The following is an 18,480-nucleotide window of genomic DNA, read 5'->3' as shown; positions in this document are numbered from 1 at the left end:
ATGCCTTAATTCTTTATGGCATATTTTAAACCAAGGCTTAAAAATAGGTTGAATAAAACTGTATAAGACATGAATAAAAAGGTTCATAAAAACATTTAATACATGTCAACACTTTTATTTGTCATGGATAGTTTTCTTTCATCCTATTAAAACTTGTTTCCATCACGATAAATATATATGCCTTGTTTACCACATTTATTTTAGCATGCCGGGCGTGTGTGTGCCCATGGATGTGTAGCATCACTGAGACATGCTAGGTGACTCACCCAACAGCCCAGAGAGATTTTGAGAAATGAAGAGAGGGTAAGTAAAAAGAAGTGACATGATGAAAATTATTACCTAGAACTAGATATAGAATGAAATCATGAGAAAGTTTTGCTGTTTTAAAATCACATTGCTGGATAAGAAAAGTCTTGTGTAATGTTTCAAAACTCACAGAGTAAGATAATTTTACTGATAATTTTAGGTGTCTTTATGCATCCTGCTACATCCCCATTTACAACACCGAAAGTATATTTTTGTTCATTGTCTAAAGTGTTTTTAGAAGCATGGTCATCCATCTAACTGTCACATACTTTCCAGATTACACAAGCATTTAAAGGCTGCAGATTATTGCAAAAAACTAAAACTGTATTTCCCCCCCTGTGTGGCTTGGAACCTAAAGTAGCACAGCAGGGAGACACGTCGTCCTCTCTGCATCCTAGTTCTGTTTACGTTTCTTCTTCAAAGAGTTCAAATGATCTACAGGTTGCACACCAACATCTGCAGTATTGCATCATGGTAAATAAGAAAACAGAACCCATGAAAATATTCACCACTGCAAACAACATAGCTTTAAAAAAACTCAATGAAATATGTGAGGTTTTTTAAGGATACAGAATTATATATGTTGGCAGTATTAAATCACCTTTACAATAAACAGGTATTGCAAATCATTTACCAATGAGAGTAAAGAGCTAATAAAAGGCTAAAACAATCTTAGAATAAAATTTAGTGTCTGTTCTAAAGGAGGCACTTCTGGGTCTGGGACCAAAGCAAACAGGTACAGCAGTTATCTTCCACTGGATAACTACATGGATGATTATGTTTTAGCTGGTTTCATTTGTGAAACAACTACCAAGACATACAATGTGGTCATGAAAAAGATATTAAGCAGTTTAAGCAGGGTCAAATTATTGGCACACTTCAAACGAAAGAAAACATCTTAGAAGCTGGTGAACACAACGGAGACTGGGTTAAAAATGAAAAGGATTTACTCTGTTCCAGAGTGACAAGCATATCGATTAGGATAAGAAAGGAGATGCATGAAGTGATGCATCCATCTTGCTCTGTCTGATACAAACCTGTGGGGGTTGTGCAATGATCTGAGGTTGTTACATTAGGTTAGGTCAGAGTTGAGCAGGGTTAAGTGCACAGAAAAAAATATATGTCAGCTGACCACCTGAGTATACTGAATGATTAGGTTATTCTGTCAGTAAAATTAGATTTTTCCTGATTCTATGGACTTCCAAGGTGGCTGTCAGAATTCATCGTAGCCATTTTGGGAAACGCCTCAAGTTTCTCCTCGGTAAAAAAAAAAAGCACTACTGTAAGTGAACACAAAAGTAAAGTTAATCAGAGCTCCTAATGAATGATGTAAGATGCAGTAACGCATGGGAGAGTTAGAGCACAGAATAAACATAATTGCTGATTAATAAAGCCTCCTTAGCCAAGGTCATTTTGAAATACCAGCTTAAATGATAATGTTCATCAAAGTCATCTTTCTCCACCTTTCATTTACATATCTTTAGGTATACACCTATACTATATGCAAACATGCACAGACAACTGATTTCAGATGATTTTCTATGCTTAATATTCATATTATTTACCCGTGTTAAGATTCTGGCCCACTGTGAAATTGAAATGTAGGACATTGCAAGGAAGGGATACAGCAAACTCAGTGGTCAACACAGGCAATAAGATACAAACTGAGGGATGGACAAGCAGTAAAATAAAAAAAAATAAAAATCTAAGTATTTTCAATACATCTTTAAGAAAATAAAATTTAACACTAGCTTGATTCTGTTTTCTAAAAAATACTGAAACAAAATTTGACTAATTGGTAATAAATAAAGATAAACTCTCATGTGTGTGTTTTAATAAATTTAAATAAAGTGCTGGTTCACTTTCTTGTTTATTTATTTAATTCCCTTTTCACGCAGCCATGAAATAACCAACATGGTGTCTTGATGGTTTTCCAAAAAATATTCAAAGCATGTGTTAATAAATAAAGAAGGCCAGGCTCTAAGCTGACTGAAATTCCTGGTTTTCTTTTTTCTAACTTCTGACCTTAAGCCAGCCAATAAAAGCATCCAAGCAAACACACAAATTAGTTGCAGAATTTCTCTTATATTTTCTCCTCCTGATGAAAAATATATTGTCTTTGTCTTTTTACACACTCTCTCTCACTTGAACAATTTTACAATTTCCATCTTTTTTCTACCTTTTTAATAAAAACCTCAAGGCTTAGGTGGATAGCAGCTGCGCTATACTCTTTCCATTTTCAAACTATGGATTAAGCATTTTCCTGTTAGATGCTTCAAGACTGGAAATTGCCAAACCAGTGATCTTGGTATGGTTGTTTTCCAAGTTTTTGCAGTTTGCAAGTGTATGCTGCAAATATCTTCCCATACTTGGGTTTTTGTATTACACTGTGAAATGTGGTAGAGGAGAAAAAACAAAAAAAAACTTTCAAGACATCTTCTAATAATCATTTGGTGAACTCCTCAGATATTCTAGCTTAAAAGAGATGATTCAGTTCTCTCTTTTTTTCTTCTAGCTCAAAACCAGAATCAGCTTCTTGGATGTACAACACATCCTAACAATACACAGATATTCTCCTGAGGTTCATGTGACAGATTTCAGTTTGTTTCAACTTTTGTCTGTATGGAAAGCAAACAAGCCACCCATAAAACCATAAAAATTAAGAGTTAAAAAACTCATCAACTGACCAAAATGAACAAACTTACTCTCTATCTCTATCTATTATCATTTACTGAATAAAGGAGCTGCTTTTAAAATCCCCTTCGAAGGCCTTGCTTTTGGCTCTCCAGACTTCTCAGTAGAGGCCTGCCCTCCATCTTCCTCCCAGCTCTGCCCTTGCTATTCTTGGCCACTTTCCATCAATACAATTTAAACAGTAAAATGTGTTATGACTTCAGACTCACACAGGGAAAAACAAAAACAGAATATGAACCACAGAGAGAGAGAGAGAGAGAAAAGGAAGGCAGTGGTGGAAAAATATTTGCTTGACATTGATACAAATGGCTCACGCAAACGGTTGCGCGTCCCTGCAAACAGACATATGCAACAGCAAACAGTCTAATTTGCAAAAGTATGGGGGCGCTCCATTATGCTAACCTGTACACAAGCACACACATTCATATCTCACCACCTCATTCCCCCTGTGGAGAGTGCACTGAACAGGTATCTGATAACAAGAATATTGCAATTGAAGTCATCAGTGGAAGTGTGCAGGTGGTGGGCGTTCGGTTGTAAGCGGAAACATGGGGGCAGAGGGTTGGGGTTGGGGCATTGCGAGTTAATGCACGTCTCACCAAGCTTTTAAAAGCACCCTATGTTTTACGGCTGCTTTTACATTTAAAATTTTATAGTCACCAAATTACAGAAGATAAAAAAAATAAAGATGACACTATTGATGGTCACACATAAAATAGCAAAACTATTGTGCAATCGTAAAGCGGCATTAATAATATCGTGTTCAACCAGGGAGAAAATCTGCAAAGAAACCTCAAAATGTTCACGTGAGAGTTACCTGCCTTAACATAATTCACTGGCTGTGCAACGGTCTGTCTAGACTGCTCTTTAAATGTGAGTCACCTCTGTGCCATCGCTGCCCCAGGAGAATGACACTGCTGTGCATCTGTAGTTGCTGCTCAACTACCATGAGAAGGACACAGCAGCAGAAAGGTGGCCAGGTAAAGGCTACGGCTGACTCAGTCCAAGGCGAGCGTCCCTGTGGGGCGACACATCCCTCGCTTCTCATCAAAAGGGAAGGGGGAAAAAAAAAACTATGGAGACTAGAACACTTCAGATCCAAGGGTTGCTGTCAGCTTCTGAATCAGACTTTTGGTTTGTTTTATGTTTTAACATCTTAAATAGATGAGGAGGATCAATAAGAAAGGCACAAAATAATAAAACGTGACATTTAACCTAAGATATCTTTTCATTGTGTTTTGTTTGTTTGTTTGTTTCAGATGTAGTTTTCAAGTAAATCAGATTCAAGAGGCAAGCAGACACTTTCTGAGCTGTACTGTGCATTCCTTCACAACGACAATGTATTGGAGCTGATCAGCAACAATTCAATTCCAACTTTATCAAAGACACAGTATGTTGATTCTTTACAAGAGAGAGAGAGAGAGAGAGAGAGAGAGAGAGAGAGAGAGAGAGAGAGAGAGAGAGAAAGAAAGAAAGAAAGAAAAAATCAAAACATTAACAATATGATTTAATGATTGCGTCATTAGTAAACACAAGAACCTATTCTAATCAATCAATTAATTGATCGGAGAAGATTTAGCTTTTTCTAAATTGGTGTGTTTCCATTAAACTAATTTATTTTTCTAATTTAAATTCCGCAATTAATGGAGCTAGCGACAGACTGTTGCCTCCTAAGTCCACAAAGGAGCATGTCGGAGATCCTTCCTCTCAGCAATTAGACTCTGTAACTGTCACTGCTATCACTATTCCAATAAGTGTTTCCATTGCTGCTGGTATTAGACTGTTATTCTCAGGTTTACTGTTTTTAAATGACATTTCTGCTGGTATGTAGCAATGGTATGTATTTGACACATCCCTGTTGTTTTTCCAATATTTATTTTTCATATTTTAAGCGGTTTGTTGCATTAACGCACAAACAGAGATTTGTGCATTCTTAAAATGTTATTCTACTCAGTTGGACATTTCTTGGATTATGCTATTTCAGTATTTTGTTGTAACATTGTATCATTACATTACATTATATTATTTATAATTTTGCTTTTTTTTTTGGCATTTTTATTAATTTTTTCTTTGTGTACCTCAATGTCCTGTCACTTTTCTACTGCTACACGCAAATTTCCAAACTGTTGGAAATAATATATTTCTTTTCTATTTTAGAAAAAAAAAATTCTGGAAGGCATTAAGCTGCTTTTGTAACTCTGTCCTAGATGAGAGAACATCAGTGTTTTTTTCCATTGTGTTTCTTTTTATTTTGACATTGTACACTACTGGAAGTAGTTAGATTAAAAAAACTGAATATGGGAAATGTTCAGAAAGGTTTTTGTTACCTGTGAGATATTGTGTGAGTGGTGTATTTAAATTTGTGGTCAGTGTATAATGGTGGACTGCAGCAGTTCGCCCTGCAGACTTCAACCATCCTATTAATTACAGGTCTGCATGACTCCTACAACTCCACATGCAACCTTGACACCAGCTGACACCAACTCCACCCCAGGCTGACACTTAGTGTAGGATCATTCATGTTCATCAAGCAAATTTTAAATCTAATTGACTGTAAATTAAACATTTGTAGTATATTAAACAGTCCCTAAGAGCCTTTTTAGATTACCTTTTTTTAAAGATATTTCTTTTTTACTATCTGGGTAAATATTTTACCAGTCCAACATAATATTTTTGGCTCTAAAATCGAAAAGATTTTTGTTGGTATTTAAATGTGTAACCCTGTCACTTTGGTATCGGGCTGTGGATGAAGTGCAGCCCTGGAAGATGATGAGGCTTGGTGCAGAAACAGGGAAATAAAAAGGAGAGAAAACCTAATAGAGGAGAGAGGAAATGAAGAGATGGGGGTGTGTCAATGACAGCCATGCAGCTTTTCAAATCTTGCTCATAAAGACCTTTATAAGTCCAACACTGTTTCTTTGTGTGTCTATGAATGTAGATGCTGATCCTTTTCTCTTGCAGTTCTGGACTGGAAGAAAGATCCTGTCTGTGTATAGCTCTGTCTCACCATCTGTTCCTGGATAGACCGCTGATACCTCCTCTTATAATATCCTGTTCAGCTTTGTCTATGGAGGTGGGGTGCATACACCTTGTACTGGGATTATTTCTAACTTTCTTCCATCCCTCCTCTTCCTTCTTTCCTTTTCTCCCTTCCCTACTCGGTTCCTCAGGAAGAGCCAAGTTGCATGTTTACAACTGATGCAACAGAGCTCCTTCACTCAAGCATCCATTCTGGGCAGTAGAACAAACCACAAATAGCCTTCTACCTTACTCATCCTGAGTGCCTTTCACAGTCACACACAGTCTCTCTGGGATGAAACAGGAGCCCCGAACAATATCAGCAACATCCTCGGATGCTGCAACAATCAGCTGATCGCTGCTTTAACACTTGTTTCCACACGGATCTGGACTTATCAGTAGGTCAACAAAAAATCTGAAAGCCCGGATGAAGGATGTCCTACAGTTGGATAATCTGACAAGAAGGAAGCTTGTGATTCTCCAGAAGTGAATGATAGAGTTGCCTGTCCCAAGCCACGTCACAGCACAAGCAAAAAGCTTGAGAACTGAAGCTTCTTACTTAATCAGATTTTCTATTCTGGACAAACTTCCCATTCAAATGGCAGCAGCGTGTGGGTGATGAAAAACCACAACTTATAGCAAATTGGTTCATATACTGCAATACTGGCCTAATGAGCAACAGATGCAATTTCAACATCGCACTTAGCTGTCGCTTTCATTTATACATAGTAAATTGACATTCTAAATTGAGACCGCACTGAGTGGACACTTGCTTCTTCACGATTTAATGTTCACAGATTTTTCTGTAGAAAAAATTGCCTATATGCAGATTTTTTTTATATAGCACATGTGAAATGGTCAAAAGAAAATGCAGTTTGGAAAGATGAAATGCATAGTCACAATGCCATTATTGGTTGGAAAGCAGCCAGTCCAGGAGTGCCATTTCTTTTCCTGTAACAAAACGATGGCAAAGGGAATCTAATAATCTCATAACACCATGTACAATCTGCCTACCATGGTAGTTAAGTCAGATATAATGATTAATTGTGAAAGATTGCCATTTTTACCTTCTTCCAGGAAACAATTTACTTTAAGAGGTGGATTTGTATTGTTGCCAATTTCAGCCAAATGTGGACATACAGCATGTTCCTGGTTTTAGACATTCACTAACCCAAAAAATGCTTTAATTTCAATAATCTATCATTGTCATTTATGTCCAGTGGAACATAACATAGATCTGAAACAGATAGATATGAACAAATAAAATAGTTCATCTGTTCATTGTAACTAAGTCATCGAACAACTCAACTCACAAGGAGAACTTCAATATATTCACAAATTCAGAGACAGCAGTGATCAGAAAAAATATCACTTTTCCAGGAGGATTGTCTATCACTGAATCAGACTGTCCTCTAGGTAGTTTATATTCTGAAAAGAAAAAAAATACCCAAGGTCTCACATCACAGGAGTTTCACAACTAAAAGATGATGTAGAAATATTCCTTTGTGGACTTTGAATACACTGAAAAGTTTTAGGGATTTTTTTTTTGACAATATGATGTCAAAACATGATGCCTTTCTTAAACTGTAACTGTAAAACTTTTATTTTTTTCTTTTTGTCCAACAAGCAGTTCATTATTAGAAAACATAACTGAGTCATGGTGTTTATTTTTATCAAGATGATGACAACTTCCTAAAGTGCCTTAGATGCAAAACCACTCATAATAAGCCACACACTTCAAACTAAGAGCATCATAAAACACTGAAAGAGGGTTAAAAATAATCATCACTGTTCCAGTCGGCAGATCTCTCTTCCTCCTTACTTCTTTCCTCATCCTTTCTAAGGAAGTCTGCAGACCAAAAGTCTACTTTGTTCATCTGACTAGATCATCTTCTTCCACATGCTTTCTGTATCCTCAACATGTCTCACTGCAAACAAGACTTTTTATGGCCTTCGTTCAATAATTGAACAAAGGTCATAAAAGGGAGACTGTCTTCTTAACAGTGTTCCATAAAGGTCAGGTTTTTAGACTGCGAATCTCTAAAACTGTGAATCTCTGCATCTCCTCAAAAGATGAGCCTCTTGTCTGTTTCTCTAAAAAATAAAAAAAAACTTACTTGCCTGGCCTTTTAGCAATGTATTTTTTAATATCTGTTTACAGTTCTGCCATGCTCCTATAATAGTATGATTTACTGAACAGAGTTCTGTGAAAAGTTTGGTTTACTAGGTTACATCCTAACTCAGCTTTAAACATCTCCACAAGTTTATTTCTGATCTGTTGGGTGTGCTCCTTGGATTTTGTTCTACCTCTGAGGCCTTGGCGGAGCAGCTGGATTTATATTGAAATTAAATTATTAATAAGTGAACCAATTAGGCTAAAGGAATTGGTTGCCCTTGATTTTACTTAGGAGTATCGGAATTTTATAGTGTGTTAAAATATGAAAACCTCATGGGGTTGAAATGTTACAAAAATACTTTTTTGAGGTTACACATGTTTTTTCAATATAACGATTATCTAATTTGTGTGCCTTCAATACACCCCAATACACTTCCACTGACTCTTGTGTGATTATGAATATGGCACTTCATTTATAGTAAACAAAACAGTCATTAGGTGTAATGCAGCTGGTGATTATGTTTCAGTCCAATTATAACATACAGTAATTCTAACATAATTCTTTTATGGGATTTACTATGTGTAAAGACCATTTTAGTCAGTACAAACAAAAAGCCATTTGATAAAGATGATGTCGATGCAACTTATCATGGAGAACTATACTCGACCTGTAAGGAGGATCATGGAAATCTTCCTTATAGATAATAATTATAGGTAATAAAATTATATTTGGAATAAACATGAATTTATTCAGTTACAGAGGAAAACTAAATCAAAGGTGGATGAAATGCTTTCTATTAATTTAAGTAAATTCTGCTAATAAAACAACAAATAGTGTGAAACATCACCCCTGTTCTTTTATTCTGTATCTTTCTTGACAATTGAAGTACCTACACTGCATAATTTTAGTGCAATGCTTTCCAGGGTAGCATGGTTTCTGCATGGATACCATTTCCATTCATGTGGCAGTAAGTGCTCTCATTTTAACCATTTCCTTCATGTTTTGCTCTAAACCTGAGCTGAACTGACCTCACAGAGAGAAGACAAATGGCAATGAATTCTCACAAGAAAACTGGGAATATAGCGTTACATATTTACTAGAATTAACAATGTTCAACATTATCTAAATGCTCACTTTCAAACTTGGAGAAACATCATGTCCAGCTACATTTTTTTTCATTAGGATTCCTCCACACTTCCTTTTCTTAAAATTTGAATACTTTTCAAGATTAATTTTTTCTGTTTATTTTCAGCCCATCTTTAGTGCTTAAATAGAAAGTTCAGGCAAACAACCGAATGTTGTCATATTAGGTTCAAGTGCCGTGTTTAAAAGAAGACAGTTTTCAAATTTTTTTGTGGTGCATAATTTAGTTATTGCCTAACTAAGTAACTGTATAAACTATGTATAATAATATGTTTTCCTCTCTTTTATAAATTACCAAAGCCAAGAACTCTCCATATTTGCATTATTATTATTGTTATAAAAATGCACTGTAGAGTAAATACTGTCAATTTTGTCAACATTTAACATAACCTTTTGTCCTATTAAATAAAGTCATTCAAGTAGTGATCAAATGAAAGTCTAAACAGAAGATAAAACTTATTATATTGGTATGCAGACCATTTTTATGTTCTCCTTGTGAAAATCAAGCCTGTAGGGCAGAAATGAAGGCAAAGCTGTGAAGGAGAAAATTGTAATGAGAATAAAAAAAATCATAATTAACTTGTTAGTTGTAACTTTTATGACTGAGTTACAGCAAAACAAAACATCCAACATGAATGTTCTTTCTCGAGGAGCCATTGGGGTACACACTGGACACGTCGCCAGTCCACTGCAGGACAGAAACAGGCTTTAAATATGTGCTTCATATTCAGAAATCCTCCATTCTACAAAGAAACATGAATCGACATACCTTAACAACAACCATTATTTGTCTAATATGCTTTTTTGCCAAACCAAAACCAAACAGCTGAGCCTTTTATGGAATGTTTTACAGCAACTACAGCTCAGTTTGTTTTTTACACTTTCTGCCTGTACCGAAGTCAAAACAAGATAAAGAACGGAGCTGAGAACATGATACAGAGAGCAATCTGGAGGGTAGATCTAATCTCAGTGACCTTCAATTTCTTCTTCCCAGAATACAACACAGGAGTTTACGAAAAGAGAATAATAAGTGTTTTCCCACTACAAATTGATATTGAAAATAGTATCACCTATTGCCACAAACTGCAGTCTGTAACAAAGTGAATATCTGTCCTCTCAATCACCCGGTTACAGGTGTGTAGTGAACATTATGCCTTACAAACAGCATGATTGTGAATATTATGTTACACTTCAAAAACACTGGCTCTTGGGTATCTTTGTTATATGAGCTTCTCGTGGTTATGAGGATTTTTTTGTTGTTTTAACTGAGAACACAAGAGATACAATTTTAAGCAGGACTTTAACAAAATACCTAAATAAAAGTCCTGCTAATTAAGTCAGCATTTCCCAAAACAAATAAGCTCAGAGGCCAAACTCATTTTTATCTTTTTTTTTTTTTACTATAAGTAAGCTTAGTTTTTTTCCCTCAGCATTTCTTCTCTGTACCATCTCAGTGCACACTCTCTGGAGACCAGTGCTACTTCAATGAGTTCACTTATTAAAAGTCCCAGTGTACATGTCTTTCTGTCTTTTGCTTCCTCCTCAAAAGCACCCACTACTATGAGGCATAACATAGACATTGTCCAAAAAAAAGAAAATCTGCTACCTCCCTCCCTCTCAGTCGCTGTCTCCAATTATCTATTTCTGTCTTCTCCACCAGCCCTCCTCCCCGTACTGCCAGTAACATTTGCTGCCCACACTTTTGCTGCAATGGTACATTTCTTTAGCCAACTTCAACTAAATTCTCTCATCAAAATCTTCACTATAAATTGTAATAAGTGCAAAGTGAAATCAAAGCGAGGTTAAAAGGGTCAAACGAAAACAACAGACGTCAGTCAGATAAGGTGGACAATTAGCGTGTTGCAGCGACTACGGGCAAACTGTTTGATAAATAAAAGCTCAACACAGAAAAGGCCCTACTATTTTACCACTTGTCACCAAAAAAGTATGGTTGCATATCATTTGGTTTGCCAAGTTATTTATAGATGTGCCTGTGATCCAACTAATTCCTGCCACTAACTATGGGCCAAAGATGAGTAATTTAAAACAAACTGTTGTCTGATAAATTAATTTAAGATTAGTTTTTAAAATGTCAACTTGGTTAAAAAAAAAAAAAAAAGAGTTTTAGTTACAAGTCTGGTTCACACTGATCAGTATAGGTAGAGAAGATTTCTCTTAACTCTTGCTCGATCTTAACGTGATGCTCAGGAGGAGCTCGAAAAATGTCATGGTCAGACAGAGGGGAGGTGGGGGGGCACACACAAGCTCAGTGAAACCCCACCAGACTAAACGCAGAATAAAAAAACTTGTGGGATCTAAAGACTGTGGGAAGGTTAAATGTAATGTTTTTTTCTGTGATGTTTTTAATGGGTTAAAATTTTTGTGAGTTTTTGTTACTTATTTCATATTTTACTCATTAAACAGGACTCTCATTCCAACAAATAACATATTCTTAATTGAAGGCTGTCAAAAGATTGTAGAAGCTTGAAAGAAGAGAAAACATGATGGTCTAAGAACTTTAAAAACAACTTTTTATTTCTACGTTGTCTCTGTGACAAATGCATGCATAAGGGAAACAATACATGTGTAAATCACTAGCTGCTTGCCTGGTTGCTCTCAAAAGCAAAAATATGCCAAACAAAAGAAAATTAGTATAAAATCGAGCACATTCTGAAAGTAAGAGCTTATTCTCATGCAGCGATAACATAAAATAATACATACAAACATTGCAATCAAATATTTATTTGGATGTGCAAATTGATGGTTCTTGATGGGGGTTTTTCACACATGTAATGATACAACAGCTCTAGTCTACATGTACGTTTTCTGCAATAACAAGCAGCTTCCCACATCATCTGTAACATGAGTACGACCATGATGTCAGAAGGTTTCTCTCTAAGAACTTAACTAGTTTTGCCATTTCCTTAAAAAAGTGGCTGCTGGGCCTTTAAAGGAACAGAACAGATACAATTAAATGGATAATGAGGGGTACTGACTTTCACCAATTAAGCCCAAGGCAACATCTTGGTGTATTTCAGCAAGCTGCCCACGGAGCTGCCCTGGTTTCACTCTGCCTTGGACTCATCACTGCAAAGGTCTCACGGACCAGGGCAGAGCAGTCTCTGCTAGTCTCAGTAGGGCTGCCAACTTGCAAGACCTGCAAGAGAGCTGTCTGGCAGCCTTCACAGCGTCTAAAAGACAGTGTGAGCTTTCACAAGCAATTTTCCTGTTTCCCAGAGAATCTGTGAGCACAGCTAGCTAGAGCATCAATCTTTATATTTAGTATAGTGACAAAAGGCAGTTGTTGTTTTGTCAAAATAGCAAAACAGCTGTAAAATATGTCTGCGCTTGCTTAACGAGGCTCACAAATTCTAATTTACAAGCAGAGCCAGATGAAACAGTGGCAAAAACAGCTTCATCAAGCGTGGCTTGGAGTTAAACTCGTAGTTCGCAAGCATCTATTCTTGCAGTATATGCATATAAAGAAGCTGTGGAAGACCAAGTCATCCAGATTGGTTCCTCTATTAAGGGTCACTGCACATTTTTTATATTTAACTTTCAAATTTTCCATATTCTCAGAGATGGATGGATGGATGGATGGATGGATGGATGGATGGATGGATGGATGGATGGATGGATGGATGGATGGATGGATGGATGGATGGATGGATGGATNTGGATGGATGGATGGATGGATGGATGGATGGATGGATGGATGGATGGATGGATGGATGGATGGATGGATGGATGGATGGATGGATGGATGGATGGGCGGACAGGCTATCGGTCGAAAATACAAATATTTCTTACGTTTCAATCCAGACTTGAAACAAAGTACAAACAACATTCCATACTTTCTTAGACTTTTCCAGACTGCAGAGGAACCTTATGTTTGACAAGGAAGATTTTTGGTGAAAATATCTCCGTTTAGGTATACTGACAACAAAAATTAAATAGCACTGTAACAACAAATGCTTGGCATATTTTGGGGATTTTACTTGCTTCTAAAGGCCAAAGAAACCCGATGGCGTATTTCACCATGAGGTTCTGGTTTCTCTTCCTTCAAATTAAGCCTCCACCCTTCAAGTGAAAATTGATGTGACAGCTTCATGAAACTGAGGAATTCATTTTTATGAATCTTTCTCACCACAAAGAAGATAACCTCAGTCCCACTCTATGATACATTGTGTGTTTTTCTTTGGCTCTGCCAGTTTGACTTATAAGCAAGTCTCCATTTTGATGGGGTCTTCTATCATGCTCATCTTTGGTTATTAATATGTGCATGGAAAAGTCGAACCGAGGAATATTTCTCCTCTTTAGTCGCTGTTTCTCTTGAGACTAAATGTGAGTGGCTTGCGTCCCAACACTGTGGTTCGCAGTTAAACAGGGAATAAAAATACCTATGTTTCCAATTCTGGTAATTACTGCTCTGTCTCACTTCCCTCTCACCCAGTTTGTCTTAAACCACTAATAAGATTCCAGTCCATTAGTTTTGAAATTAATTACACATTTCTAGCTGAATCTGAATGTGGCTAATATTAGGCAGTTATCTCTTGACAGCCCATGTGCCGGCTTCATAATTAGTGTCTTTTTCACTGTGTTATAATAATTTTTTTATACCTGACATTAACACCTGGACAGTTTCTTTACTCCAGCACCAACAAACTAACTATAGTACAGAAAAATGCTGATGACCAAATGCCCTGTGAAGAAATCCAAAACTCTTGATATTTTTATGTATAAATTAAAACTGAAAACCCCCTCTCTAGAACAAGAAATGACATCCATAATTATTATATTTTATCTATTTTTTATTGTCAAAGATAAGATGAATGAATACGTTTTAGTTATGGTTTAGCAGAACTAATTTAATTTAGATTAGCAACACGTGGGATCTTTAAACTAAAGATCCCATGTGTGCAACTATAGATAAGCAACATAATTCTAATCATTTTAAGGGAGGATTCAACCTTAGGACTGAGTTCACATGAAGGCATTTTTCTTTTTTTTATTGGTTGTTTTTCTTCCTTTCTTTCTGAAAAGTATGGAAATCTGTGTTTTCTGACTACTACAAAAGCTGAGTTTAATATAAAGTAATGAGCACAAAACTGTTTCAATAAATAGCAAACAGTGCAAAAAACAGAAAAAGCCTTCCCATGTATTAAGGTACATGCCTCTTCCTTTTTAAAAGTCACAAATTCACAAACCCTTTTTTGACACACTAGAGAACAGATTTGTCAGCCAGCTGTATAGCAGATGAAGGAGATGAAACTCAAATGTTTGAAGACATAATCGGCTATATTTTCTGTAGCAACTTATGCAAAGGACTATAGATTGGACAAGAATAATACCACCAATCACTACAACCCTGGTAAGGGTGTTTTGGAAACGGTGTTAGCAACAGGTGTTGGGGGGTAAAAGAAGAAGCTGCAGCTAGAGGTTTTCTCTCCAGGCAAGAAAACTTCAATGTTGTACATCGAGTTTCTTTTGCTTTTTAGAAACAGTTCATTTTAACCTTAAATTGTTAAAGTAAATCCAGTAAAGCCTGAACTAAAAGATTATACAGTAGTTTTACTCTGGCAATTTCAAATCAGCTAACCCAAATTGTATCTGTGAAAAAACACAAAAGTGATATCTCTGCTCATTTTGCTGTTATAACCACTTAGATGAACCTCCTTGAAAACTACAGTCCTTTTCAATGCCAAATCCAAACTTAGTTATTCTACAAAGATCATATTTTTGTACGGCGGGAGAAAGCCTGAGTAACAGGATACCTGGACATAACTCACACATCCACAGAAGAGCATGCATGCAGAAAGACCCCTGGCTGGTATTTGAACCCATGACCTACTTGCTGCAAGGCAACAGCGCTCCCAAATGTTCCACTGTGCAGTCCTATTAAAAAAAACTGTGACTTTTACTTTAGATAAATCAGGCATGCTTTCTGTGAAAGTATCTCCCCCCAAAAAAAACGATCTCTTCTGAAAACTGTGTTGAGCCAACTATCTAAGATAATGTAACGTGACAATTAAAGCTGGAGGCTGGACTATAACTTTCCCCTAATGACCGTGAGTTATTGATTGGATTCAATCTGACACCGTGTAGAGCCTATAAGCAGAAAGAGCCATCTGTTTTAAAAGAGATTCTAATTGTTGAAAATGTCTCCTAATAAAAGAACATTTTGTACAAAATTTTAAACATCTGTATTTTTCTACATAAAACAGATCAGATGGGGCTCAGTTGTAATATTTAACCTTACGTTTGACTTGCATGACTCTCTCATAAAGTTCTCTCTTGCTTAGAGTCATATGGACAACCATCCTGTCTCCTTCAGGCTGACAGATTCAACATAAGCACATAGACACAGTCACATTTCTTCACTTCAAAAAATTAGTTTGATGTTACATGAATGTCCTGCGGGACATCGCAGACTGTAACAGCTGACAAAACTTAAGCTTTTTTTTCCCATAAGGCAGTCTAAGTGAGACATCAAATCTGATTTGGAGGACTTTGCTGAAGATCGAGTTCAAGTCGAGGTGAAGGCCTGGAAAAAACTCAAGTTTTAACTTTAGGAAGGAAATGCGTTTCTCTGAGGCATGAGCAACAACAACAAAAAAAGACCACACAGACCAAATCTGTCATGTAATCATGAAATCATTTCTCCTCGCGGATGGTGACTCATCTTTTGTCCCTGGTGAACTCGTATCTGGCAATGAGGTCGCAAGACATTTTATATGATGCAGCGCGCCACTTTACAGGGCACCACTCACCACATGGGGAGCACCTCACTAAAAAACACAGCATACCTACAGCTGGTTAAAATGAGCAGGCAGCCTCTCATAGCATAAAGATGTGAAAAAAAAAAAAAAGAAACATGATATTATTATCTCTGTGCTATTCTGAGGGATATATCACTATGTGTGTTTTAACTGTGAAAATCACCTCACTACCAGAAATGTTCTTACTTATTTTGCCAGTGTATTTGCAGTAGTGTTGTGGGATTTTCAATATTTTAGGGAAGCATTTGTATGCACTGGACGTCAGACATTAAAATAATGTCTAACCTACTAAAACTGGGTGTGGTGGACCTAAAATAATCAATGCTTCTTTTTAATTTAACTGTATGTAATGAGACAGAGGCTGCGTCATCCACACAGATTTCCAGGGGACGAATCTCCTCCAGCATCAGGTGTTAGTCAGTGACCTGAACCTCATTTCAAAGCCTTAGAGGAAAGTGATAGTGGGTGACTCCTGGATACATCAAAACCTATTATTTATCATGATAGCAGAGGGAGCTTGTGTCATTACCCACTGTCTGTTTTCTAATTCTTCCCCTGCCGTGACACGTCTGTTTTGCAGTCACAGATAGAAAAAAAAAAAAAAAAAACTACTAACACCTCATTGCAAGGGCTTCCCAACATTGTGACCTTGTGCGTATGTTCTCGAGTCACCTCATGGGAACAGACCCGAACACAGCGCATCCAGATCGAGCACAACAAGTGCCCAAGTGGCTGTCTCGCACTATCCTGCCACCTTCAGTTGATGCAACACTCCTACTCTTTGCTTTTCAGCGCGTTTTGGAGAAACACACGCTGTATCAATCACAGACAATCAAATCAATTACAATTAGCTTGTTGGCAGAGGAGGGGGGGAACAAACAAACAAACAAAAAAAAAACATGCGTGCACCTGACTTATATATGGCCCATTCAAGGGCGTCTGGAAATCAACGCAAGAGCTTTGCATCTGGAAATGATTTCAAATTATCCACCAATAGTCGATAGAGGAATCTTTTGCTCACCTTTGCTGCTGTCTTCTTGGTTGAGATGCATGACTCTTCTTACCATGTACTCATTTAGGCTGTCATCTAACTAATCTGTACGTTTCTCCAATAGAGTTGTCGACGTGAACTCTTATTCCAATTTATTTCTGCTCTCTTTGCCCGCTTGATGCGTTGTTCAGCTGGCACACAGGGACGCGCCTGCACTTGTGCGCTGTGCGTCCTCCTCTACCTCCTCTCTGCCCCCCCTCCAGTTGGAGCAGGTAGTCTAGGTGAGGTTTGGAGTCTGTGTTGTGGCTCTGTCCGCTTTCTCTCCGAGTACGTTTATCGTCTGAGCCCGGATTCGCTCAAAGGACTGGTCGGAGCAGAGGGTTTAAAGGAGGAGACGCCAGGCAGACGGGTGGGGTGACGTGAAGTAAGTCAGTAGGAGGTCGTCTACTCGGAGATGAGGCGAGGAATCCGCAAGCCCTCGGAGATGCTGGCCGTTTTTATCAAAGGTCTTCATCACGGCACAACCGGACTTCACTTGGAGCTCAATCAAGAGCCCATCCTGACATTTAAACCGAAATAAACTGTGTGTGTGTGTGTGTAGTTCTTTTTTTTTTTAATAGAGCTTACTCTTGCTCATTTAAGCACCAAAAGGGAAGCGCAAAATCTGAGCCTCGTCACAGTCCCAACTGGAAACAGCGGGTGAAAAGCACAGTTCAAAACTGAACGACACGAATTCTTGTTGTCAGACCTGCATCCCCCTCTTATCCTGCCATTGGTTTCGGAACGGAGTCAGTGATGGGCGATTCGTGTGGGGATTTGTGAAAAGGATGCCTTTTACGCACAACCTGCCCAAGTCGTGCTTCAGACGTATTCTGTTGCTCACGTGCCGAGCCCGTTTTACGGTTTCATCGGAGTCATTGTTGCAAGCAGCCGGTGCGCTTTCATTATCATCATGATGCCATTTCAGCCAATAGCCCCACACAGCCGATAAGGAGCATTTACTCACGATTCACGTTCGCCCGGGGCCACGCGTGGAACGTGGCTCTCTGGCGATCTCTAGTGTTGCTCATAAATCAGCTGCGTTCATCTTGGTGTCAAGGACGGAGCTCTTACTGTCCAATAATAGAAGCTAATGAATATTAAAATGCCAGAAGGCAAGAAGAAGTAGATTTGGATATAAATATATGTATATATATTTTTTTTACATCAACAGGTATATTTTGCCATTTAAATAAAAGCATGAGCAGTGGTAAAAAAAAAAATAAATAAAAAGGGTGAGCCTACAATAAAAGCAAGTCGTTTTTTGTTTTTTTTGCAAATAAAAGTATGCATATCCCAGTAATATTCTATAATTTGCTGAGGCTAGTATACATTTAAATAGGTCTACGAATTGCAGCTTTATCACAAAATGTTAATATATTGCATGCACAAC

At 37.5% G+C, this 18,480-nt stretch overlaps 1 protein-coding gene across 5 annotated transcripts in view; it reads right to left on the bottom strand.

Moving 5' to 3' along the window:
- The window catches only part of syt7b (synaptotagmin VIIb), a 102,012-nt gene extending 84,159 nt beyond the window's left edge, over window positions 1-17,853 (bottom strand). For 3 of the 5 annotated variants that reach the window (XR_001776466.1, XM_017304019.1, XM_017304020.1), the window contains exon 1: window positions 17,079-17,853. Coding sequence is in view for 4 of the 5 variants with exons in the window: in XM_017304019.1 (XP_017159508.1) it covers window positions 17,079-17,124 (46 nt within the window). In the remaining variant the exon portion in view is untranslated. The remainder of the gene's footprint in view (window positions 1-17,078) is intronic. The other 2 variants (XM_017304021.1, XM_017304022.1) reach the window with 1 other exon arrangement.
- Between the last annotated feature and the right edge of the window lie 627 nt (window positions 17,854-18,480).

This window comes from Poecilia reticulata, linkage group LG3 (assembly GCF_000633615.1).
Source record: "Poecilia reticulata strain Guanapo linkage group LG3, Guppy_female_1.0+MT, whole genome shotgun sequence".
In the NCBI taxonomy this organism is placed as follows: domain Eukaryota; kingdom Metazoa; phylum Chordata; class Actinopteri; order Cyprinodontiformes; family Poeciliidae; genus Poecilia; species Poecilia reticulata.
The sequence above is the reverse complement of the archived record's forward strand: the minus strand, read 5'-3'. Positions and strand labels throughout refer to the sequence as shown.